General features: G+C 43.5%; 1 protein-coding gene across 2 annotated transcripts in view; it reads left to right on the forward strand.

The window, feature by feature from the left end:
* The window catches only part of RAB4A (RAB4A, member RAS oncogene family), a 52,012-nt gene that overhangs the window by 26,391 nt on the left and 4,857 nt on the right, over window positions 1-20,764 (forward strand). Inside the window, exons 2-7 of one of the 2 annotated variants that reach the window (XM_059899221.1) lie at window positions 5,732-5,812; window positions 7,925-8,039; window positions 12,536-12,598; window positions 13,726-13,880; window positions 15,289-15,384; window positions 19,188-19,321. In XM_059899221.1, the coding sequence (XP_059755204.1) occupies window positions 5,732-5,812; window positions 7,925-8,039; window positions 12,536-12,598; window positions 13,726-13,880; window positions 15,289-15,384; window positions 19,188-19,303 (626 nt within the window). In that variant the 3' untranslated portion in view covers window positions 19,304-19,321. Of the gene's footprint in view, window positions 1-5,731; window positions 5,813-7,924; window positions 8,040-12,535; window positions 12,599-13,725; window positions 13,881-15,288; window positions 15,385-19,187; window positions 19,322-20,764 lie in introns of those variants that run through there. The other variant, XM_059899222.1, reaches the window with a different exon arrangement.

Genomic DNA, 20,764 nt, shown 5'->3' on the forward strand with positions numbered 1-20,764 from the left:
TAAAGTATGTACATTGTTTTTTTAGACAGAATGCTATTGCACACTTAATAGACTACAAGATAGTGTAAACATAACTTTATATGCACTGGGAAACCAAAACAGTTGTGTCACTCACTTTATTGTGATTTTTGCTTTATTGCAGTGGTCTGGAACTGAACCCGCAGTATCTCTGGGGTAGACCTGTGCTACCCCACAGGTAGACCCCACTTGTAATATAATCATCTTAAATATAATCATCTTAAATATTTTCTCCTCTTATATTTAGTCACAAACACATCAAACAGTGTTACCATTTTTGCTTAAACACCCAAACATACTTTAGAATACTCAAGAAAAGAAGAAGAAAACCCTATTGTAATTACCCATATTATTTACCATGTTCTTCCTTCCTTCATGATGTTCCATGATTCCTTTTATCACTTCCTTTCAGGTTTTTTTGTTTGTTTTTTGCCACGCCGCACAGCTTGCAGGATCTTAGTTCCCTGACTAGGGGTTGAACCTGGGCCCCAGCAGTGAAAGGCCAGAATCCTAACCACTGGACCACCAGGGAACTCCTTTCCTTTTGGTTTAGAGAGCTTCCTTTAGCCATCTTTTAGGGTAGATCTGTTGGTGACAAATTCTGTTAGTTCTTTTTTTCCTCTAAGAATGTCTTGATCTCTCCTTCATTCTAGGATATTTTTAGGATATAAAATTCTGGATTGAGAGTTCTTTTCTTTCAGCCCTTGAAAAATATTGGTGCCACTTCTGGCCTCAGTGGTTTCTGATGAGAAATCTGTTGTCATTTGGATTGTTTTTTTTCCTGTAGGTAAGGTATCATTTCTCTCTGGCTGCTTTCAAGATTTTTTTTGTTTATTTGTTTTTAGTTTTTAGAAATTTAATTATGTATCTTGGCATGGATGTATTTGGACTTTTGTTTGGAAGAATCTAGCTGTTTGAATTCAGTAAGCTTTGCAAATCTGGATTTATGAGTCTTGCCAAATTTAGGAAGTTTTCAGCCGTTATTTCTTTGAATACTTTTTCAAACCCATCCTCTTTTTTCTCTCCTTCTGGGACTCATGAAAGTTAGATTTTTTTTTTTATAATCTCAAAACTCCATGAGGCTCTATTAATATATTTTCAGGCTGTTTTCTGTTTGTTGTTCAGATTAGATATTTTCTATCATTTTGAAGTCCAGTTCACTGATTGTTTCCTGTGTCCCATTTTGTTTTGAGCCCATCCACTGAGCTACATACATCAGTTATTGTATTTTTCGATTCCAAAAGTCCATTTTGTTCTTCTTTATATCTTCTCTATTAAGCCTTTCTTTTTGCTGAAGATTTCTCCTTTTTATTTGTTTCAGTCATGTTGTTATTGCTTGTTGAAGCATTCATGATGGCTGCTTTACAATCTTTGTCAGATTTTTCAGACGTCTCTATCATCTTGGCACTGGAATCTGTTGATCAAATTTTTTCTTTCTGTTTGAGATCTTCCTCGTTCTTGATATAATGAAGGATTTCCGTTTGAATCCTGGGCATTGTTGCATTATGTTATGAGACCTTAGATTTTTATTTAAATCTCTTGTTTAACTCGTCTCTGCTCTTGGGCGCTGCTCCGTGACTGCTGGGTGAGTTGGAAGCCCAGGCTGCCCACCGAGCTCCCATGGACACCCAGGGCCAGGGCTGTTCCTGTACTGCTGGGCCGGGGTGAGAGCCCCAGTGTCCGGCCTCCCACACCCCATGACCACGTGTCCCCACGGGCACTGTGGCTCCGTACCTGGTCTTGAGACACCACCCTGCTGGGGGCATCAGGGAACCTCACTGCAGCCTCGGAAGGGTGGTGGTCCGGGCTCCCCACTCAGCCTTTGCTGGCATTGGTGGCGTGAGGCCACAGTTTTTCCTGTAGTGTTTGTCCGGAGTAGAGCAGTTTTGTGTAAAAGGTTTCTCTCTTGCTAGGTTGCCCTTTCCTGGTTCGATGACTTGCGATAGCAGGCTTTTGTTGGGGCTTCTTAAAATCTGCCTCCATTGGCATTTCCAGGCTGCCAGCTTGTTCGGCTCCAAGTCTGGGAAATACGAGGGAAAAGGAAAAACCCAAGGGACTCATCACTGTGTCATTCCTCAGGCCCCAAGATCCCTGGCCAGTTTGCCACCTTCTCTACACTTTTCAAAGTCTTCTTATGTTTCTTTTGTATGTAGCGTCTAGGGTTCTAAGTTGGCCTGAGCAGGCGGAATGGGGAAAAGTACTTCTACTCCATCTTCTTGGAAGCAGAAGTCCACGTTGGTGTTAAGGATCATTTTTTGCACGTCGAATTCTGCATTAGACAGTTCCTTGTTTTTGTGCTCCTGCCCCAACACTGTGAAGATGGTGACCTTTGCGGTTGAGGAACCTCGTTCCTTAATAGGGAGTTTTTCCTTTCTTGCTGATTGCTTTTACAGTTTAATATTGACTCTACCTCATTCTCTGTTTTGTTTTGTTTTGTTTTCCATTCCAGAATATGTACTAGACCTATATGTTGGACCTTTTCCTTCAATTCTGCATTTTTCTTAAACTCTCATATTTTCTCTCTCTTCATTTCTCTGTTCTGCCTCCTAGTAATTTTCTCCAGTCTGGATTGCAGTTCACTAATTTTCTCCTTAGTTTTGTTGATTCTACTCTTTAACTCATCCATTGACTATTTATTTTTAATGACTGCAGTTTTTATTTCTAGACAGACACATTCTGGAAATCTACCTTTTCTTTTATATCGTTTTTTATGGATTCATCTTTTCTTATGGATTCAGTTCCTTTTTTATGGTATTAATCATCCTGAGTATACCTTGTCAGGTTCTTTTTTTTATCAAATTCTTGAAATTGTAATGTCTTTGGATTGCTGACTCACTCATGATGGATTGTTGGAGTGTTTTGTAATTTTAGATTGTGAGGATTGCTCATCTTCAGAGGAGCTGTAAGCATGGGACGCCTATGTATCGCGGTTTGAGGATGTGTCCTTCCAGAGTGATCTGCATTTGCATCTTCCAGGCATCCTGTTGATATCACTTTCTAAGGCCATTTTTATTGTTTTAACTTTCTTGACTTGGAGGTTCATTGTCGACATGTTTTTTAAGTTTGAATTTCACACTCACCTGTGGAGCCAGCCCATGATAAATCTTCAGAGGGTAATGTTTTTCTGCTAATCCTGCTGAGAGGTCGGGCAGAGTCAGAGAAGGTTCCTTGTCCTCCTGAGCTGGTGAGAGGATTTTTCCAGCCTGTCCTTCACTTGTTCAGATTCAGCTCTCTACTCCTTCCTTCACGTGAGCACAAGCTCTTGAATCCTGTCCCACAGATGTTAAAACTCAATACTGACAACCCTCCATCTGGGGCCCCTACTGCTTTTTCCAGTTCCAAGCATCTAGAGATTTCCTTTTCTTTCCTGAAAGGTCAGCTATGTATTTTTTTTTTTAATATGATGTATTTTTTCCAGCATTTCTAGTTGTTTAACCCAAGAGGGTTTTCAAAAAAAGGGTTTTCTATTTAAGTATGAAAACTTATCTCTTGGAGCTACAAGATTCAGAGTGTGAAGAGTTTTTTGGAGGAATTAAATATTTTTACATATGGAAATTACACATCTTACTTGTCTTTTGTCCAGCAAGGTGCAAGTCAGTTGATATGTTACCCTTTTACCTGTTGAGGTTGTGGTATAATCTGGAAAGCGATTACCATAATAGAGTCCATTTAAGCAAAACTTCCAAAGCAGAAAATAATAATGGAACAAGCATTAAGCCAAAGTCTGTGCTTAGATCTATGAGTTTTTGTTTCAGGATTAGATGGATTTCTGAAACTCCTTTTACTATGTGCATATAAAACATGAGAGACATTCGCATTTGTATATATAAATTATTTTCGCTCTCAAGACTTACTTTTGCCTATATACTGGCAGCATCTTTACCTGGTTCTCATCTTCCAATGTTTACAACCTATGTAATGTATGTAATGTATTGGGCTTTATTTCTTAAATAGAAGAAGATATTGAACAAGATTGAGAAATTTCAGTATTTTCATTTTAACCTGGCAATCTTAATTTCTTGGTCTGTAAAAGCTGTTCAGTGACAATGATGAGACTTGCGTATTTTATTTTGTATGTGTGGTAAAATATACATAGCATGAGATTTATCATTTTAAAATCAACAGTTCAGTGGCTTTAAGTACATTCGCATTGTTGTACAACTATCACCACCATCCATCTCCAGAACTTTTTCATCTTCTCAAACCGATATTCATATCCATTGAACCCTGACTCCCCATTTCCCCTCTCCCAGACTCCTCGCAACTAGCCTTCTACTTTCTGTCTCTGTGAGTTTGACCACGCTGGATACCTCATACAAATGGAATCTTGTGGTATTTCTCCTTTAGTGACTGGCTTAGTTCACTTAGCACAATCAAAGTCCATCCGTGTTGTAGCGTGTATCAGAATTTCCTTCCTTTTTAAGGCTGAATAATATTCCAATGTATGTATGTACCACATTTTGTTTATCGTTTATCCGTCAATGGATATTTGGGTTGCTTCCATCTTCTGGCAACCGTGACTAGTGCTGTTATGAACACTGGTGTGGCATGCTTTTAAAACAGGCAGTGAGATGCATAAAACTGTAGGTATTTTTAAATGCTAACAATTGTTAATAGCACTATCCTACAAGTTTAATTGCCTGTAACTATTTGAAAAGCATGAAAGGTTGAATAGGCTTGACCTTTGGGTAATAAGGAATGTAGTTCTTAGGAACAGGGCTGGACCAAGCACCAGCAAAGAAATTGACCGTTTGTGCTTCACTGGGTGGGCGGGGGGAGAAGGAGCCAGGGCTGGGAGCGCATGGTCGGGTCTGAAACAGGAGTGTGCAGGTGACACCTTCAGAGGTGCCCCCGACAGAATCAGGAATGTGGAGCAGTCCCTTCAGGGCCACAGGATGAGCCTGGCAGCCGGGGGTCAGCAGACGTGGGTCGGGGTCAAAGTGTGAGGGTGGAGAGGGTCTTGGTGCCTGCAGCGCTAGGCTGAACAGAACTAGAGTTCTTCGCCAACGGAAAAAGCAAAAGGAATCACCAAGCCAGTGTCAAGCTACCGATGCCCCATCGTTCCGATTCACAGACTCCGTTCTAGAAAGCCTCTATTCCCAGTTTATGGAAAGTAGGATCCCAAATTAAATCTGTTCCCCTGTGTAAAGAAGAAGTAAAGAGCTCTCTCTATATTGAATGGGACAGATATCACACGCGGAGTACTGACCCAAACCCCTGGGCTTAGGCCGGCCTTCCCAAAGGTCATAGACACAGGAATAAAGGCAAGGCCACAGAAGTCTGCAAGTGCAGGGGGAACTTACACCTGTTTCTGAAAGAAGAAAGGAGTGGACTTCTCAAAGCCTATAAGTCTACCAGGTTTTTTCTTTTGTACAGAAAAATTGCAATTTCTAGGCGATTTTTGCTTGTCACTGTGTGTGTATTTATTTTAATAGCAAAGAGATTTCAGTCATTACAAGAGGAGTTTTCAAACTTCCAGTATCAAAAGAAATTGTCCCCAGAGCAGTTTGAAAAGGCATTGGGTTAGCATATAAGCCATATATCGAAAAGGTGGAAAGGTAAGTCAGTGTGTTTATTGCCATTTTCACAAAATATTCAGTTGCCTCTTTTTTCTTTTATATTAACTGAGATTTCATTAAATTTTATGATTGTAGTCTAAGTTCACCAGCACCTGTTCTGAAGTTATGTTTCACAGTCTCTTTTTGTTTTTCAGACTTTTTGTTTAAATTCTTGGTTATTGGGAACGCAGGAACCGGCAAGTCTTGCTTGCTTCATCAGTTTATTGAAAAAAAATGTAAGTGACGTCACATGGTCGGTGCTTCTTGCATGTCTTCTCCCGAGGGCACACTCTTGTGCAGATTTGTTTAGGACAAAACTTCCGAATATGTTTTCAGGGAAAATGTCATAGTTTAAGAATATTTTTAAAGGACATAAAATGTTTATGTTATTAAACGTTTAGTAATCTGATTTTTTATTTAGCGTTTCAGTTTCATAGTGGGTCATTGTTCATTATGTAGTGAATTGTCCTGTACATTTTCCAGATACTAAAATACAGTATGGTGCTGTGGAATTCTATTTCCTGGCAGGAGTGGCCCGAGAACCCTAGTTGTACAGTTTGGATAAGATAGCATTTGGTCCCCAGCGGCCTTGTATTGTTCTTAAGGCAGCTATTGTTGTCAGTCCTGTTTTACAGGTAAATAAACAGAGGTTTACAGGACTTGGTGTGTGCACTTGGCATGGTCACCTAGTAACGGTGCATGTTAGACTCAAACCCAGGCCTTTCGACCACAGAAAATATCTTGTGCCGTTGACTTGCCCTGTGTTGGTGAGAGAGGTTGAATTTTGTATTCCAAGCTACTGGAAAAGACGGTAGGTTTGAAAGGCCCTTAAAATAAGCCGTGCTTATATAGTAATGGAAAGAATTGTGGAGAATGACCTGTCTATCTAGAGGTAGTCAGGTGAAGGCCCGAACACAGAAAATTAATCTCACTTAATGAAGTGCCTCTTAAGTAAGAATGCATGAGATGCATTAGGTGGTGGACGGTGGAGACAGAGGCAGCAAAGGGTGTCCTGGGAAAGAGCTCTGAAGAATAAGATTCTAGAAGTGTTTTCTGCTGCTTCCATTTCCATCGACCAGGAGCTTGTTGGAACCTTCATGTAGTGACACGGACCCAGCGTGGCTCAGTCCCTCTTGAATTTGACAGGCATTCACCCGCTGGGCGGCCTGGGGTTCTGTACGAGTTACCCAGACTTTGCATTGTTCCATCTCAGAAGAGGGGACGCTGGGCCAGGTGCCCGGCCTCGGCGGACACTCTCCCTTCACATCCTCCCTCACCCCTCACGACCACAGTAATGATGTAACGAGGCTTCACTGTATTGCTCTCGTAGCTGTGTCTTAATCAGGATGCCCTTGGCCTTTCATTACTGCCTTGGAAGGCTTTTCCTGCCAGGCTGGCCCAGTAGCTGGACACCAGCGGATGTCCACGCCGGTCTGCACTGTCTGGGCCTGAGACCAGCTGCTGGAATCAGACCCTTTCCTCCCCCAGGCCCCCAGGGAGCAATGAACACAGCCGTCAGATGGCACCCTGGTTTCTGGTACAATTAAATTTTATCCTACAGTTATAAAATATAAACCAGTCAGTGGACTGTGTAGCCAGGATATTTGTTTTTTCTTTTCCTTTCACATCACAGAAATTTTCTTTTATAAGACAGCTTATTCCAGTTGGGTTTAGCAAACTACTTATTTTGCCAACCTCCCTGCCCATTCAGACAGTATTGATTTCTCCAGCAAATTCATTCCAAATGATTGCCATACACAATACTCGAGTTCATGAAACTCAACAGCTGTAATGTGCATAGAGGTCTTGGTTTGGGGTGTGTTTGTTCTGAGTTTTTTAGTCTATCTTTTCCTCTTTTTCCCTTAATCTTTGGTGAGCATCAAGTTTCTTTCTTGGGCTACGGTGCTTTTCCTTCCCTTTGCTTATATTTCTTTAGAATGTTTGTCCGAATAGTTGAAACTATCGTTGGCCAAGTTGCAGTCTGTCAGTGGGCAGTAAGCCCTCCAAGATGGTACCCAGTATTTTGTGCAGTTGCCATTCACGAGAACCTTAGCGGTGGTCAGGTAGATATGGTCTTATATGGCGTGGCCACCAAGCCTCAGCTTTAAATATATGGCTTGTTTAGGTTTTTTGAGAAAAAGCTTTATTGTCTCTTTGAGAACGGGAACTGTGTGTATTCTGTTTAAGACAGTGAATGCTTATTATCATCTGACTGTTGGAGAAATGAATGGCGACAGTAAATTACATTTTCCATTGACAGAAAGAACTCTTGATTTTAATGTTACTTGTATAAATCTATAAGCCTGTTTCCCTAATGTTCTAAAATTAAATTTCTTTTTCTTTTTCAGTCAAAGATGACTCAAATCACACAATAGGAGTGGAATTTGGCTCAAAGATAATAAATGTTGGTGGTAAATATGTAAAGTTACAGATATGGGACACAGCAGGCCAAGAACGATTCAGGTAGCTTTTTCTCTAACTTAATAAAAATACTTGAAAATTGGGTTTGAAATAATCAATTATATTCTCTTAATGTACGTGGTCCCCTCCTCCCTCCCCCCACCCTCACAGATTTTAGAAAGTTCACCTCTGGAAGCTTTATGACAAGCTAAAAGTCAGTTTTTCTCCACACAGCATTGATTTACGAAAGAATACATTAGAATCTCTTCCGAGTGCACACGGCCTAATTTAGAGGCTAATTTATTCTTTGGGACCTAGTGGTACATTAGGACGTCGTGGCATTGCATATTCCACAATTTACTTTTAGATTAAAACCAAGGCAAAGTGGTAGCACAAACAATTTTTCTCTATATTTCACTTTAAAAGGAGAATTTTTTAAAACCTCTTTGGGAGTTGGTTTTGCTTTACATTAAAACATTCCACAGAATATTCTCTAATCAGCACTTGGATTACACTGAAGTCATAATCGATGTTTAGAATGATGACCGAAGTCCACAGCAGATAGGTTCCATGTTTGATATTCTGTAACTACTAAAGCAGGAAAGTAGATTAATATTTTAGTTATGTTTTTTTGAATAGATACAGAAAGTCAAACAGAACAGATATTCACAGTTTCAAAATTCAGTTAAATAAAACTCAGTCCCAGTGCAAGCATTTCACTTAAAGTCAGGTATAATATTTTAAATGCTCAAAAATTGTTTGCTTCAAAAGTATCATAACTAGACTTCAGACAATATTACTATAAAGCTGTAGTAATCAGAACATCGTGGTATGACTTCCCTGGTGGCGCAGTGGTTAAGAATCTGCCCACCAATGCGGGGGACATGGGTTCGATCCCTGGTCTGGGAAGATCCCACATGCTGTGGAGCAACTAAGCCCGTGCGCCACCAACTACTGAGCCTGCGTTCTAGAGCCTGTGAGCCACAACTACTGAGCCCACGTGCTTCAACTCCTGAAGCCTGCACGCCTAGAGCCTGTGTTCTGCCACAAGAGAAGCCACTGCAATGAGAAGCCTGCACACCACAACGAAGAGTAGCCCCCGCTTGCCACAACTAGAGAAGGCCCACGTGCAGCAACGAAGACCCAACGCAGCCAAAAATAAATAAATATATAAATTTATTTTTTAAAAAAAAGAAAGTACCTTGGACAGACTTATACGGACTTTCTTATTTAAAAAAAAAAAAAACAGCATAGTACTGGCAGAAAAATGGACATATGGGTGAGTGGAACAGAATAGAGAGCCCAGAAATAAACCCACACACCGATGGTCAATTAATCTTCCACAGAGGAGGCAAGAATATACAATGGAGAAAAGACAGTCTCTTCGATAAGTGGTGCTGGGAAAACTGGACAGCTACATGTAAAAGAATGAAATTAGAACGCTCCCTAACACCATACACAAAAATGAACTCAAAATGGATTGAAGACCTAAATGTAAGACCAGGTACTATAAAACTCCTGCAGGAAAAGCAGAGGCGGAACGCTCATTGACATAAATCGCAGCAATATCTATTTTGATCTGTCTCCTTGAATAATGAAAATAAAAGCAAAACTAAACAAATGGGACCTAATTAAACTTAAAAGCTTTTGCGCAGCAAAGGAAACCATAAACAAGACAAAAAGACCACCCTCAGAATGGGAGAAAATATTTGCAAATGAACCAACTGACAAAGGATTAATCTCCAAAATATACAAACAGCATGCAGCTCAATATCAAAAATAATCAAACAACCCAATCAAATAAATCAGAACTACAGTGAGGTACCACCTCACACTGGTCAGAATGGCCAACATCAAAAAGTCCACAAACAATAAATGCTGTAGAGGGTGTGGAGAAAAGGGAACCCCTCCTATGCTGTTGGTGAGAATGTAAGTTGATGCAGCCACTATGGAGAACAGTATAGAGGTTCCTCTAAAAACTAAAAGTAGAGGCCCAGCCGAGGGCAGGGATGAGTGAGGCAAGGACTGGAAAGACAGAAATTAAGTGAAAGTCTGCTGACCCTCACCCTCTTCCCCCACCTCTTCCTTAGCTGCTGGCAGCCAGGTGTGTATGTCTCAGGCAGGAGAAATGATTCTTATCTGCAGAAAAATAACCCCAAAGAAAAGGCTTAAAGATACTAACATTTTGGTTTCACCAATGAAATAGCCCAATTTCTGTCCAGCTGCCTCACAGTGAATAGCCCACACATAAAGAGCATCTTTTAGAGTTTGGCATTCCTTGTTCTTGAATATAAATGATCAACCAAGAATCACCAGACACTTGATGAAAGTTTTTAAGATAAGAGAAAGAGCCCAAAATAAAGAAAATAGAAACTTTCAGGGAATAGACAAAAACTAAACTACAGTATCCTCACAAATAAGAGTAGATATTGCATTCAGGGAATAAGAACAAAATTATAATTTAAAAAGAGCAATTAAAATAATATATTAAATGGAGTAGTGCTCTTCCAGAAAGTTAAACAGTAAACTTGAGATGAGAAAGGGAAGAAAACATAAAAAATCATACAGAGTTAGTCCAGGAAGCTCAAGGCCTGACCAGTTGAGCCTTCCTGAAGACAGAAGAAACAGTAAAATAAACAATTGAAGAAAATTTTCCACTAGAGGAATGAGACTCCGTAAGATTCCACCTTACACCAAACACAGATGAGGGGGGAAAATCCAGACCAGGGTCTGCCACGTAAAATTTCAGAACACCAGGGATGAAGTGAAGATACCAAAAGATTCCAAGAGGGGAAAGCAAATCACATATCAAGAAATGAAAATGAGAATTGCACTGGACTATTGAGCAACAACGCTTGGAAGCTAGAAGATAATTAAAGCCTTGCCTTCAAAACCCAACGTGAAAAATTTTTTTTCCAACCTAAAATTCTAAACTCAGCCAAACTATCCATTAAGTGTGAAACAAAAAATACCTTCAGTTATAGAAAAATGGAGGGAAACAAAGGTTGTCTTTCATATATTCTTTCTTAGAAACTTCAAGAGGATATACTTCACCAGCACAAGGGAGGAACCAAGAGAGGAAGGTGGAGCCACCGGGGCCCCAGCCTGGGGAACAGGGAGGTGGCGGGAGCTGTCTGAGCCCCGTTTCTTAGGGGTCCTTAGGGAGGTTCCAGTCTGTAGGCACGATCGATTAGATCACTGACCATTGGGGGTTGAACTTGAGCCCCAGTCCCTGAGCACCAGGGCCTTGTAGGCCTCGAGGAGGACCTGGAGGATGGACTGAGGGACACAGGTGACAGAGGGGACGCATGTGGCAGGGGTCCAGGCAGAGCTGGTGGTTCGGATCAGGACGGTGCTGGTGAAGGTGTAGAGACGTGCACGGTATAGGACCTGACCACTTGGTGAGACGGGTCCTGACTGATGTGTCCACTGTGGGACACGTTGCATCTCATCACTTTGTGATGGGCACAGAGTGGGTGGAGAGATTTCTGGCTGTGTAAACAGAGTGGGTGGTGGGGCCCCCTCCAGGAGGGGCCTGTAGGCCGGGAGCCGAAGAGTTCTGCCTGACAGGTGTTGACTGTGACGCGTTCATTGTGGTCACACAGAGTTGCTGGGCTAGCGCATGGCTCTTACGGAAGAAGTCTGAGCTGATTAAACCTGAGTTGAGAGCGTTGGTAGAAAAGAGAGCCCAGGACCCAGCCTTGGGGAAGGAGCTCCAGGACCAACGGGGCAGATTCAGAGGAATGGTCCAGAGTAGCTGGTGTGAGAGGAGACCGGGAGGGAGTGGGGCTGCGGCCTGGGGGGAGGGCAGGTGCCGCGGGGTCGGTGGAGCTGCTGTGTCCATGGAGCAGGAGGCGGCGGTGCTGGCGAAGCAGCTCCTGAGGAGTTTGGGTGCAGGAGGAGCCCGCGATGGGACGGGAGCGGGAGCCTGGTTCTCGTCCAGGACGGGAGGTGCCGGAGGAGCACATTGTATTCTGCTAGCGGGAAAATCTGCCACACGGGGAGAAGAGTCGGGATGCAGGGGAGGAAGTGTGTTACTGCAGGAGAAATCCTGGAGCTTGTGGGGACGGGCGAGCGGCGCTCGGGTGGGGGCTCACTGAAGACAAGTGAGGCCGCGGGGGCGCGAGCGCGGGCAGCGCGGCCGGGCGTCGGGGGCGCAGCCGCGCGCTGCCCCGCGTCCACAGGAAGGCACGGGCCCCGGGCAAGCAGAGGGGCTGCGGGGGGCTCTGTGCCCTGTGACCCTGTGATGTCCCCTTGCTGCCCCTCCCCCGACGTTCTCAAAGGCACCCTCAGTTGTGCGGGGCAGCCTCACGCCCTGCAGGGAGGATCACACTCATCCCAGCCTCGTGTCCCCACCTCCCCGTCGCTCCTGTGACACGATTTCAGGCAGGACAGCCCTTCATGCCCATGTTCAGATAACTTTGAATCATTTCTCTTTAAAGCCACCTCTGTCCCCGTGTTGAGGTTTCCAAGGCAAAAATGGGTGTTTTGTGTGGGAAGATGGTGCTCAGGGGTACGGGCTCCGCGTGGTGGAAAGTGAAAGCCTGTCACTCTTCCAGGTCTGTGACGAGAAGCTACTACAGGGGCGCGGCAGGGGCGCTGCTCGTCTATGACATCACCAGGTAATGACACCCCTCCCCGGCCTGTGCTCCCCGAGGTCCGAGCCTCCCCGCGGGTGTGCTGGGCACGTCGGCGGCAGGGCTGTGGGTCGGGAAGCCCCTCAGCCCTTTCCCTGGGGGTCTTGGGGGTTTTCGAAGCAGCCCCTTCCACCACTTTACCATGTAAAGCAGCGTGTTCCCAAGCTTCAGATAGATAAGCATCCCCAGTGTCATTATGTTTCTTAGCATGATGTTTTGATACTTTCCTTAAGGTTTGCAAAGCGAAGCTTTGCGTGTGGTAAATCATTAGAAGTAACGGACCTCCATCAAGCACAGGCTCTAGGCTGGGATGGCCTGGGTTCAAATCCCAGTTCCCCTCACCAGCGGTGTGGGTCCTCCGGCGAGGTGCTCCGCCGTCTGGACTTTAGTTTCCGTGTCTGTTCCATGGAGTCATGACCACGTAATACTCCTCAGGTTGCTGGGCGGTTGATTTGGTTCATACAGAGCTCTCGGCCCATCATGAGAATCCGAGTGCACTTCCCTGCGTGTAGCTATCACCCAGGTATCACAATTAAATTTAAAATTCAGTTCCTTGCTCAGTCCTTAGAATATACGAGGATTTTATCCTTAGATAGATGAGGGCTGAAAACAGTCCTGAAGGTGGATGCACCTGATGAAGTCCCGGCTCTGCCGCTGGCTGCTTGTGTGACTTTGGGCAACTTAGTCTCTCTGGGCCTCAGGTTTCTTGTGGAAACAGGAGATAATAAGAGTCTGTGTCACAGAGTCCTTACAGAGAATCAGTGTGTTAAATTCCCGTGAAGCGTGTCACACGGATCCATTGAGCGGCAGCAGTTAGCCTTAGGTCTTGCTCACGTGTCGCATGAGCCAAGAGCCCAGTAAATACTGCACCCTGCTTGGGCAAACGACAGGCAGCAAGCCGTCTGACTTGCTGCCTCATTTTCACGGAAACGAGAGGAAATGCACCCTGTGGGTGTGGCGTACACCTGGGGCACCCAGGTCGTCTGCGTTGCCGTAAAGGTTGTGGGCATCGCCCTGCGTGTGCCAGAGCGCTGCGAGTGGTGTGAGTGGCTGGAAAGCGTTGCTAGCCTTATAAAATACCTGTGCTGTTCTCACAATCTTGTATCACGCAGCCGAGAAACCTACAATGCGCTTACTAATTGGTTAACAGATGCCAGGATGCTCGCGAGTCAGAACATCGTCATCATTCTCTGCGGGAACAAGAAGGACCTGGACGCCGATCGGGAGGTCACCTTCCTGGAAGCCTCCCGCTTTGCTCAGGAAAATGGCAAGTGGCCTTTCGCCTGTCACACCTGCTGGGGCTTTCAGATGCAGCTGTAGTTAGGAAGCGTGGAACCTCCTATTGTCTTTACTGTACATTAGACTCACGTAACATGGTTTCACCCTACTGCATTCTGCCTACGAAGGTTACTATGACGAGGGACTTCCCTGGTGGTCCGGCGGTTCAGACTCTGCGTCTCCACTGCAGGGGGCGCAGGTTCGATCCCCGGTCGGGGAACTAAGATCCCGCATGCCCCGTGGTGTGGCCAAAAACAAAAAAAAGGTTACTATGATGATAAAAGCTAATCTCTTAGCATTCTGTGGTGACTTTTCAGTCTAGGATCTTTGAGTATCACAGGTCTTGGTTTAAAGTGAAATTTATAACAATCTTTAAAGGCCCTAATCAGACGATGTCATCTTTTAGAAAATGTAATTTGAAGCTAAGTTAGTGAAATATTAGATGTAAATAGAAAGGGAGGCAGTAGAAGACATACTGGACTAATTGGCTTTATTTCACTTGCATTAAATTTAAGTCATTTGGCTAAAGATGCCTTTGAAACTTCTCTGAATTTCCATATAGAATACATAAGGATGACACATAAGATTACCGGTTGCTTATAGACAGCTGAATGAGAAGCATTCAGACATTTTAAAATAACTTTAATTTTTAGAAGCAATCAATAACTAAAATATCCTAATATCAACTTTCAGCTGGACTCCAGGACTACCAGCTTACACTCTCACAAACGAACAGGTTTTCTGCTAAGAAAATAAACATGCGATAAAAACATAAGCCTTCGTGAGTTTGTAAAGAAGCTGTTTAGAAATATGCACGCTTAGAATGTTAAAGCTCGAAAGGAATTTATTTGTCATTTAAATGAAACTCATCTTTACAAGGAAGGAAACAAGGGTCTGGAGAGGTTGTGGTTTGCTCACAAAAGCAAGGAGAGCAGCCTTCTCCTGCATGAGTCACCAGCTGGTGAAGAAGAAGAGAGCTCATTCGAGTAAGATCCCCTCACTGTCAGGGCGGCACACCAAACGTCAGCACTTGTAGGTTGTATTTGTGGTGACGTGAAGACTATTGGAAAGGCAATTGCTACTTTGTCTTATATCAACAGCCGGGTGCCTTCAGCCAGCCTGCTTCCTTACCAGCGTCCTGCTTGCTTAGTTTCTTCAACACATTTAAGTGCTAGCGCAAAATACTAGTTACTTTTCATAAAAAGTTAGATTTCTTCTGATATTTAAAAAAATATTTTGACATTTATTGATTTCATATTTGCAGAAATACCTGGTTTTAAGTACTAAATTCTCTTTCGTCTACTATTCTAAGAGTGTACTAAGCCGGCAGCTATGAATCGAATAATTGTGATTGTCTTCTAAATATGGCTTCGTGTTTTGTTTGATGTCAATTTTAGAGCTGATGTTTCTGGAAACGAGCGCACTAACCGGGGAGAACGTGGAAGAGGCCTTTGTACAGTGTGCGAGAAAAATACTTAACAAAATTGAATCAGGTAAAAGGCTTTCCATTAATAAACTTTCCTTTAACATAGTTTCCTCTCTAGCTCAATAGTGTCACTTTTCAGTACTTCCAGGAGTGATTTGGTCAGAGTGGCCTCTCTCCCCCTGCCGACCTGCAGTCGCCACTCACGGGCTTGAAGGTCTTGTCCGCGGCTGAGGTGGGAGCCCACGCCTCTTTCACAGCGGCCTCCTTAGCCCCAGTGATGGAAGGGACAGAGTCAGGGTGTCAGGGCGTGTTTGCTTTTAGAACCACAGCCTTTGTTGGAGCCATCACTTCAGGAAGAACGGACCTTTGTCCGCGCTCCGTCAGCACCTCGGACTCTGCTGGGCCAGCGGTCCTGTGTGGTGGAGAGGCACCAACCGTGTGGCTTGACGTGATCTATGGGCACCTCGCGGGGTGCCGCTGGTTTAGATCAGGCATCGGGGAGCATTTACTTCCAAAGCTCACTGAGCGTGCCTCAGTAGTAACCTGTCTCATCATTGCTATGTTTGTTGCTTCAGTAAAAATAAATTTACAATACCCCTAATTTAGGCAGCTGACAAACTAATATGTAGTTGTCATTTATTAGAGTTACTTTTTATTTAAATATCACCAAAATTATATGTGGACATTCAGTTTTTAATTGATTCATTCAAATATCTGAATGCCTATTCTTTGTCAGGTGCTGGGATACAGAAATAAATTAATCACAACCCTTGCCCTCAAGAAACTGTCTTTCATGGGAAGCAGTCAAAAGATAATTATAATACGGTGTGGTCGATACAGTAACTGAGATGCGCACAGGATCTTGGGGCACACGAAGAAGGAGAACCTACCTGTTTAGGAGGTGATATCAGGAAGGGCTTCCAGGAGGAGGTGGCGACTGAGCTCAGGCTGTCACGTGTGAGGAGGAGGAGGCGGGCAGGGGAGTGGGGAGGAGGGGAGGCCAGCAGGGACAGCGCGAGTGGAGACTGGGGGAGAAGTTGAAGTTACTAGAACAGAAGGACCACAGCGGGGAGTGGCAGGAGAGAAGGCTGAGGAGAGGCAGCTGCCAGCCCAGGGATCGTGATCCGGGATCTAGAACGTTACCCTGTGGTGACCGAGTCTCCACCCTGCCTGTATGCTAGAGTCTCCTGGGATGCGTAAAAGTTTGAATTCCAAGACCCACCTCTAGAGATGCTGAATTAAGCCCTCAGCATCAGGTTTTAAAAAGCTCTCTCGTATGATTAATTCTCGTATTAATTCTCATATGATTAATGTTCGTCCAAGATTGAGGACCACTGCGGTAGGGGTGAGTGGCCATTCAGGGGCGGGGGCAGTGAATGATGTGGTCAGATTGTGGCTGGAGGCAAATCCTGTGTGTGGGGGTGGTCACATCAGGGACATACTGAAGGGGGCCCAGGGCCAATGGCCAGGATAGCAACTAAGGCATGTTTGAGTAATCCGAAAAAAGATGCCTGATTAAAGCTTTATCGAGGATGTGGAAGCGGAGATGATGAAGAGACATAGATGAATCCAAGAAACGTTTTGGCAGTGGCGTGGTGACTCAGATGCTACATAGCAGGGCAGGGCCGTTGACTGTGGGGAGGGGGCTGAAGAGGCGGGGTCAGGAAGGGAGGGGGAGGGGGCTGAAGAGGCGGGGTCAGGAAGGGAGGGGCAGCCGCAGGTAACTAACTCGGTGACCCAGAGGGTCATGGCAGAGCCAGAGGGTAAGCCGGCTCAGGGGAAGCAGGATGGTTCTGTGGTGGAGGGTTCCCTGGGCAGCGTCACTGGAACAAACACGAGGAGGCATCCAGGAAGCTGTGGGTAGAATTCCTGGCTGGCAGTGTCTGCTCGGGAGCCATCAGTCTGTAGGAGGAGTGGCAGCTCTGGAAGGAACGAGATCATTCAGCGATCAGTGGAGAGTGGGCAGAGCAGTGGCCCAGAGCGAAGCCCTGGAGACCAGAGGATGAGCGAGAGAAGGAGGGGAAAAGGCAGAGGTATATGAAGAGACCCGGGAACGTGGGTATCACTTTAGCTGAGGTTCAGCCAAAGGGTTGTTCATTATCAGATGCATCAGGGGAAAGTCTCATAAGCTAAGACTTGAGCTGAAAAGTATCCCGTGGGGCGGGGCAGTAGGAAGTCACTGGTCATCTTTACCAGCAGAATGACAAAGGGAGAAGACAGCAGCTGAGCACAGAGAGGAGGTGAGGAAGCAGAGCCTGGGCACCTCCCGGGAGGAGGGTTAATTTAATGAGAGGTTTCAGCAACAGAAGAAGTCTTAGCACGTGTAAATGACGTGAGAGAAGAGAGAGGAAGGTAAAGGGGAGAAGGCAGGAGGGGAGCGGACGGAGAAGGTAGGGGCGGGTGAGGCAGTGGGAGAGCGTCAGGGTCCCAGACCGAGGGCTGGTCTCAGCAGGAAGAGGGCCGCTTCACGCTTCTGTGGTCTTTTGATCTGAAAACAGCAACAAAAAGTTACTCAACCTGGTACAGAACTGTTATTTTTAAAGACGAGAGCATAAATAGTTATCATTAAAATTGGTGTGATGTTGAGTATTAGCAAGCTCAACATGAGCTTTTATTTAGATTACCTTCCCCCTTTGGTATCCACCCATGAATACAGTGTGTGTGAGTTAATTCATATAAAGCTTTCAGGATCTTTTTCTTCTGAGATCATCCAAATCATAGTTACATCAGATGACAAACTATAAGGATATGTTAGAATTCTCCAGCAGTACTTTTTTTTTTTTTAGATTTTATTGAAGTATAGTTGATTTACAATGTTGTGTTAATTTCTGCTGTACAGCAAAGTGATTCAGTTATACATATATTTTTTTTTTCATATTCTTTTCCATTATGGTTTGTCACAGGATATTGAATATAGTTCCCTGTGCTATACAGTAGGACCTTGTTGTTTATCCATTTCAGCAGTACTTTTTAATTTTACTTTTCTAAAGAGGCAGTACATTCGTATGGTTCAAAAACCATTATTTTCTCCCCTCCTTTTTACACAAAAGTTAGCGTACTATGAACTCTGCACTTACTATACCTACCAGTGATGACAAATCAGTATTTAGAGACTTCCATATACATATATATGCTAATGTACATATACACACATAGTGTGTGTGTGTGTGTGTGTAGTGTTCAATTTTGTGTATTGCCATAATTTATTTAACCAGTCTACTTTGGACATTTGAGTTGTTGCCAGTATTTAGCTGTAACAAAAAATGTTGCAGTAAATAACCTTTTGTATATCATTTCACATGTGTGTGAGTGTATGTATAGGATAAATTCCCAGAAGTGGATTTGCTGCGTCAAAGAACACAAGCATTTGGAATTTAGGTAGAGGCTGTCAAATTCCTCCATCGGGGTTGTAGCAGTTTATCATCCCACTATAGTGAATGAAGGTGTTTATTTCACTAAAGCCACACCCACAGGGTGTATTATCATACGTGGGTTTTTACCAGTCTCATAAGTGAAAAATGGTATCTTTGTGGTTTAATTTTAAATTAAATCTTTGTATACATAATATATTTACATAATTCCAAATTCAGAAAGTGCAGAAGAGGATACAGTGAGTCACCCTCTGTTACCCCATCTCCTGTCCCCTAGCTATCTAGAGCTCTTTCTTGAAGTCAACCATTATTACCAGTTCTTTATGTATCCGTCCAAAGAGGTTTTTATGCCCATACAAGCAAACGTGTGTATTTTTTCCTCTTTATTCAAAATTGTGTTGTATATGCACAGTGTTCTGCACTTTGCTTTTTTCACTTAATGTATTGTGGGGATCACAGAAGCATGAAAACTTTTTCTAAAGACTTGCTTGGTCCTCAGGTGAGCTGGACCCAGAAAGAATGGGCTCAGGCATTCAGTATGGAGATGCTGCCTTGAGACAGCTACGGTCTCCACGCCGCGCACAGGCCCCGAGCGCGCAGGAGTGTGGCTGCTGAAGCAGCGCGGGTGCACAGGTAGGTGCCCGTGTCGTGGCGGCCCCACTGCCCTCGGCCTCGCCCCCGGTTTGCTACCCAGAGCCCCGCGCAGGCTCAGAGGTGGAGGCTCGGGCCATAACACACACCTGATCACATTTAAAAGAATAGAAATCATCCAGTGTCTGCTCTCAGACCACAGTGTAATTAAACTAGAAATCAGTAACAGAAAGATAACTGGAAAATCCAAAATACGTGGGGATTAAACAACACACTTCTAAATAACACATGAGTGAAAGAAGAAATCTCAAGAGAAATTTAAGAATATTTTGAACTAAATGAAAAAACACAACTTATCAAAATTTGGGAAGATTCAACATAAACAGTACTTGGAGTGAAATTTATAGCATTGAATTCATGTATTAGAAAAGAAGAAAGGTCTAAATACCATCATATAAGTGTCCACCATAGAAAACCAGAAAAAGAAGAGCAAATTAAAGCCAGAGTAGGCAGAAGAAAAGAAATAATAAAAATTAGAGCAGGAAATCAATAGAGAAAAATCAACGAAACCAAAGCTGGTTCCTTGAAAAAGACCAATAAAATCAGTGACTCTAGCCAGGCTAAGGGAAAAAAAAAAAAAAATATATATATATATATATATATATATATATATATATATAAAAATTACTAATATCAGAAATGAAAGAGGGGACATTACTGCAGATTCTATGGACATTAAAAGGATAATAAAGGAATACTGTGAACAACTCTATGCCCACAAATTTGATAACCTACATGAAATAAACTAATTCTATCAAAGACACAATTTGCCAAAACTTATACAAGAACAAATACACAATCTGAATAAGCCCATATCTATTAAAGAAATTGAACTGATAATTAATAATCTTCCGAAACAGAAAGCACCAGGCCCACACGGGTTCACTGGTGAATTCCACCAAACGTTTAAGGAAGAAACTATACCAATTCTCTTCAGTCTCTTTCACAGAACAAAAGCAGACCGAACACTTCCTAACTCATTCTGTGAGGCCAGCATTACCCTAATTCCAAAACCAGACAAAGACATTACAAGAAAAGAAAACTACACACTAGTATCTCCTGTGAACATAGATGCAAAAATTCTCAACAAAATGTTAGATTGAATCCAACAATGTATAAAAAGAATTACATCCTTCCAAGTGGGATTTATCCCAGGTATGCAAGGCTGGTTCAACATTCCAAAATCAATTAATGTAATCGTCACATCAACAGGGAACAAAAACCACATGATTTTATCAAGCGATGCAGAAAAATCATTTGACAAAATCCAATATCCATTCACAATGAAAGCTCTCAGTAAAGTAGGAATAGAGGGGAATCTCCTCAACTTAATAAAGAAAATCTACCCAAAACCTACTGCTAACATCCTGCTTAATGGTGAGAAAGTTGAAGCTTTCCTATTAATATCAAGGCAAGGAGGTCCCC

Source organism: Balaenoptera ricei, chromosome 16 (genome assembly GCF_028023285.1).
Source record: "Balaenoptera ricei isolate mBalRic1 chromosome 16, mBalRic1.hap2, whole genome shotgun sequence".
Lineage (NCBI taxonomy): Eukaryota > Metazoa > Chordata > Mammalia > Artiodactyla > Balaenopteridae > Balaenoptera > Balaenoptera ricei.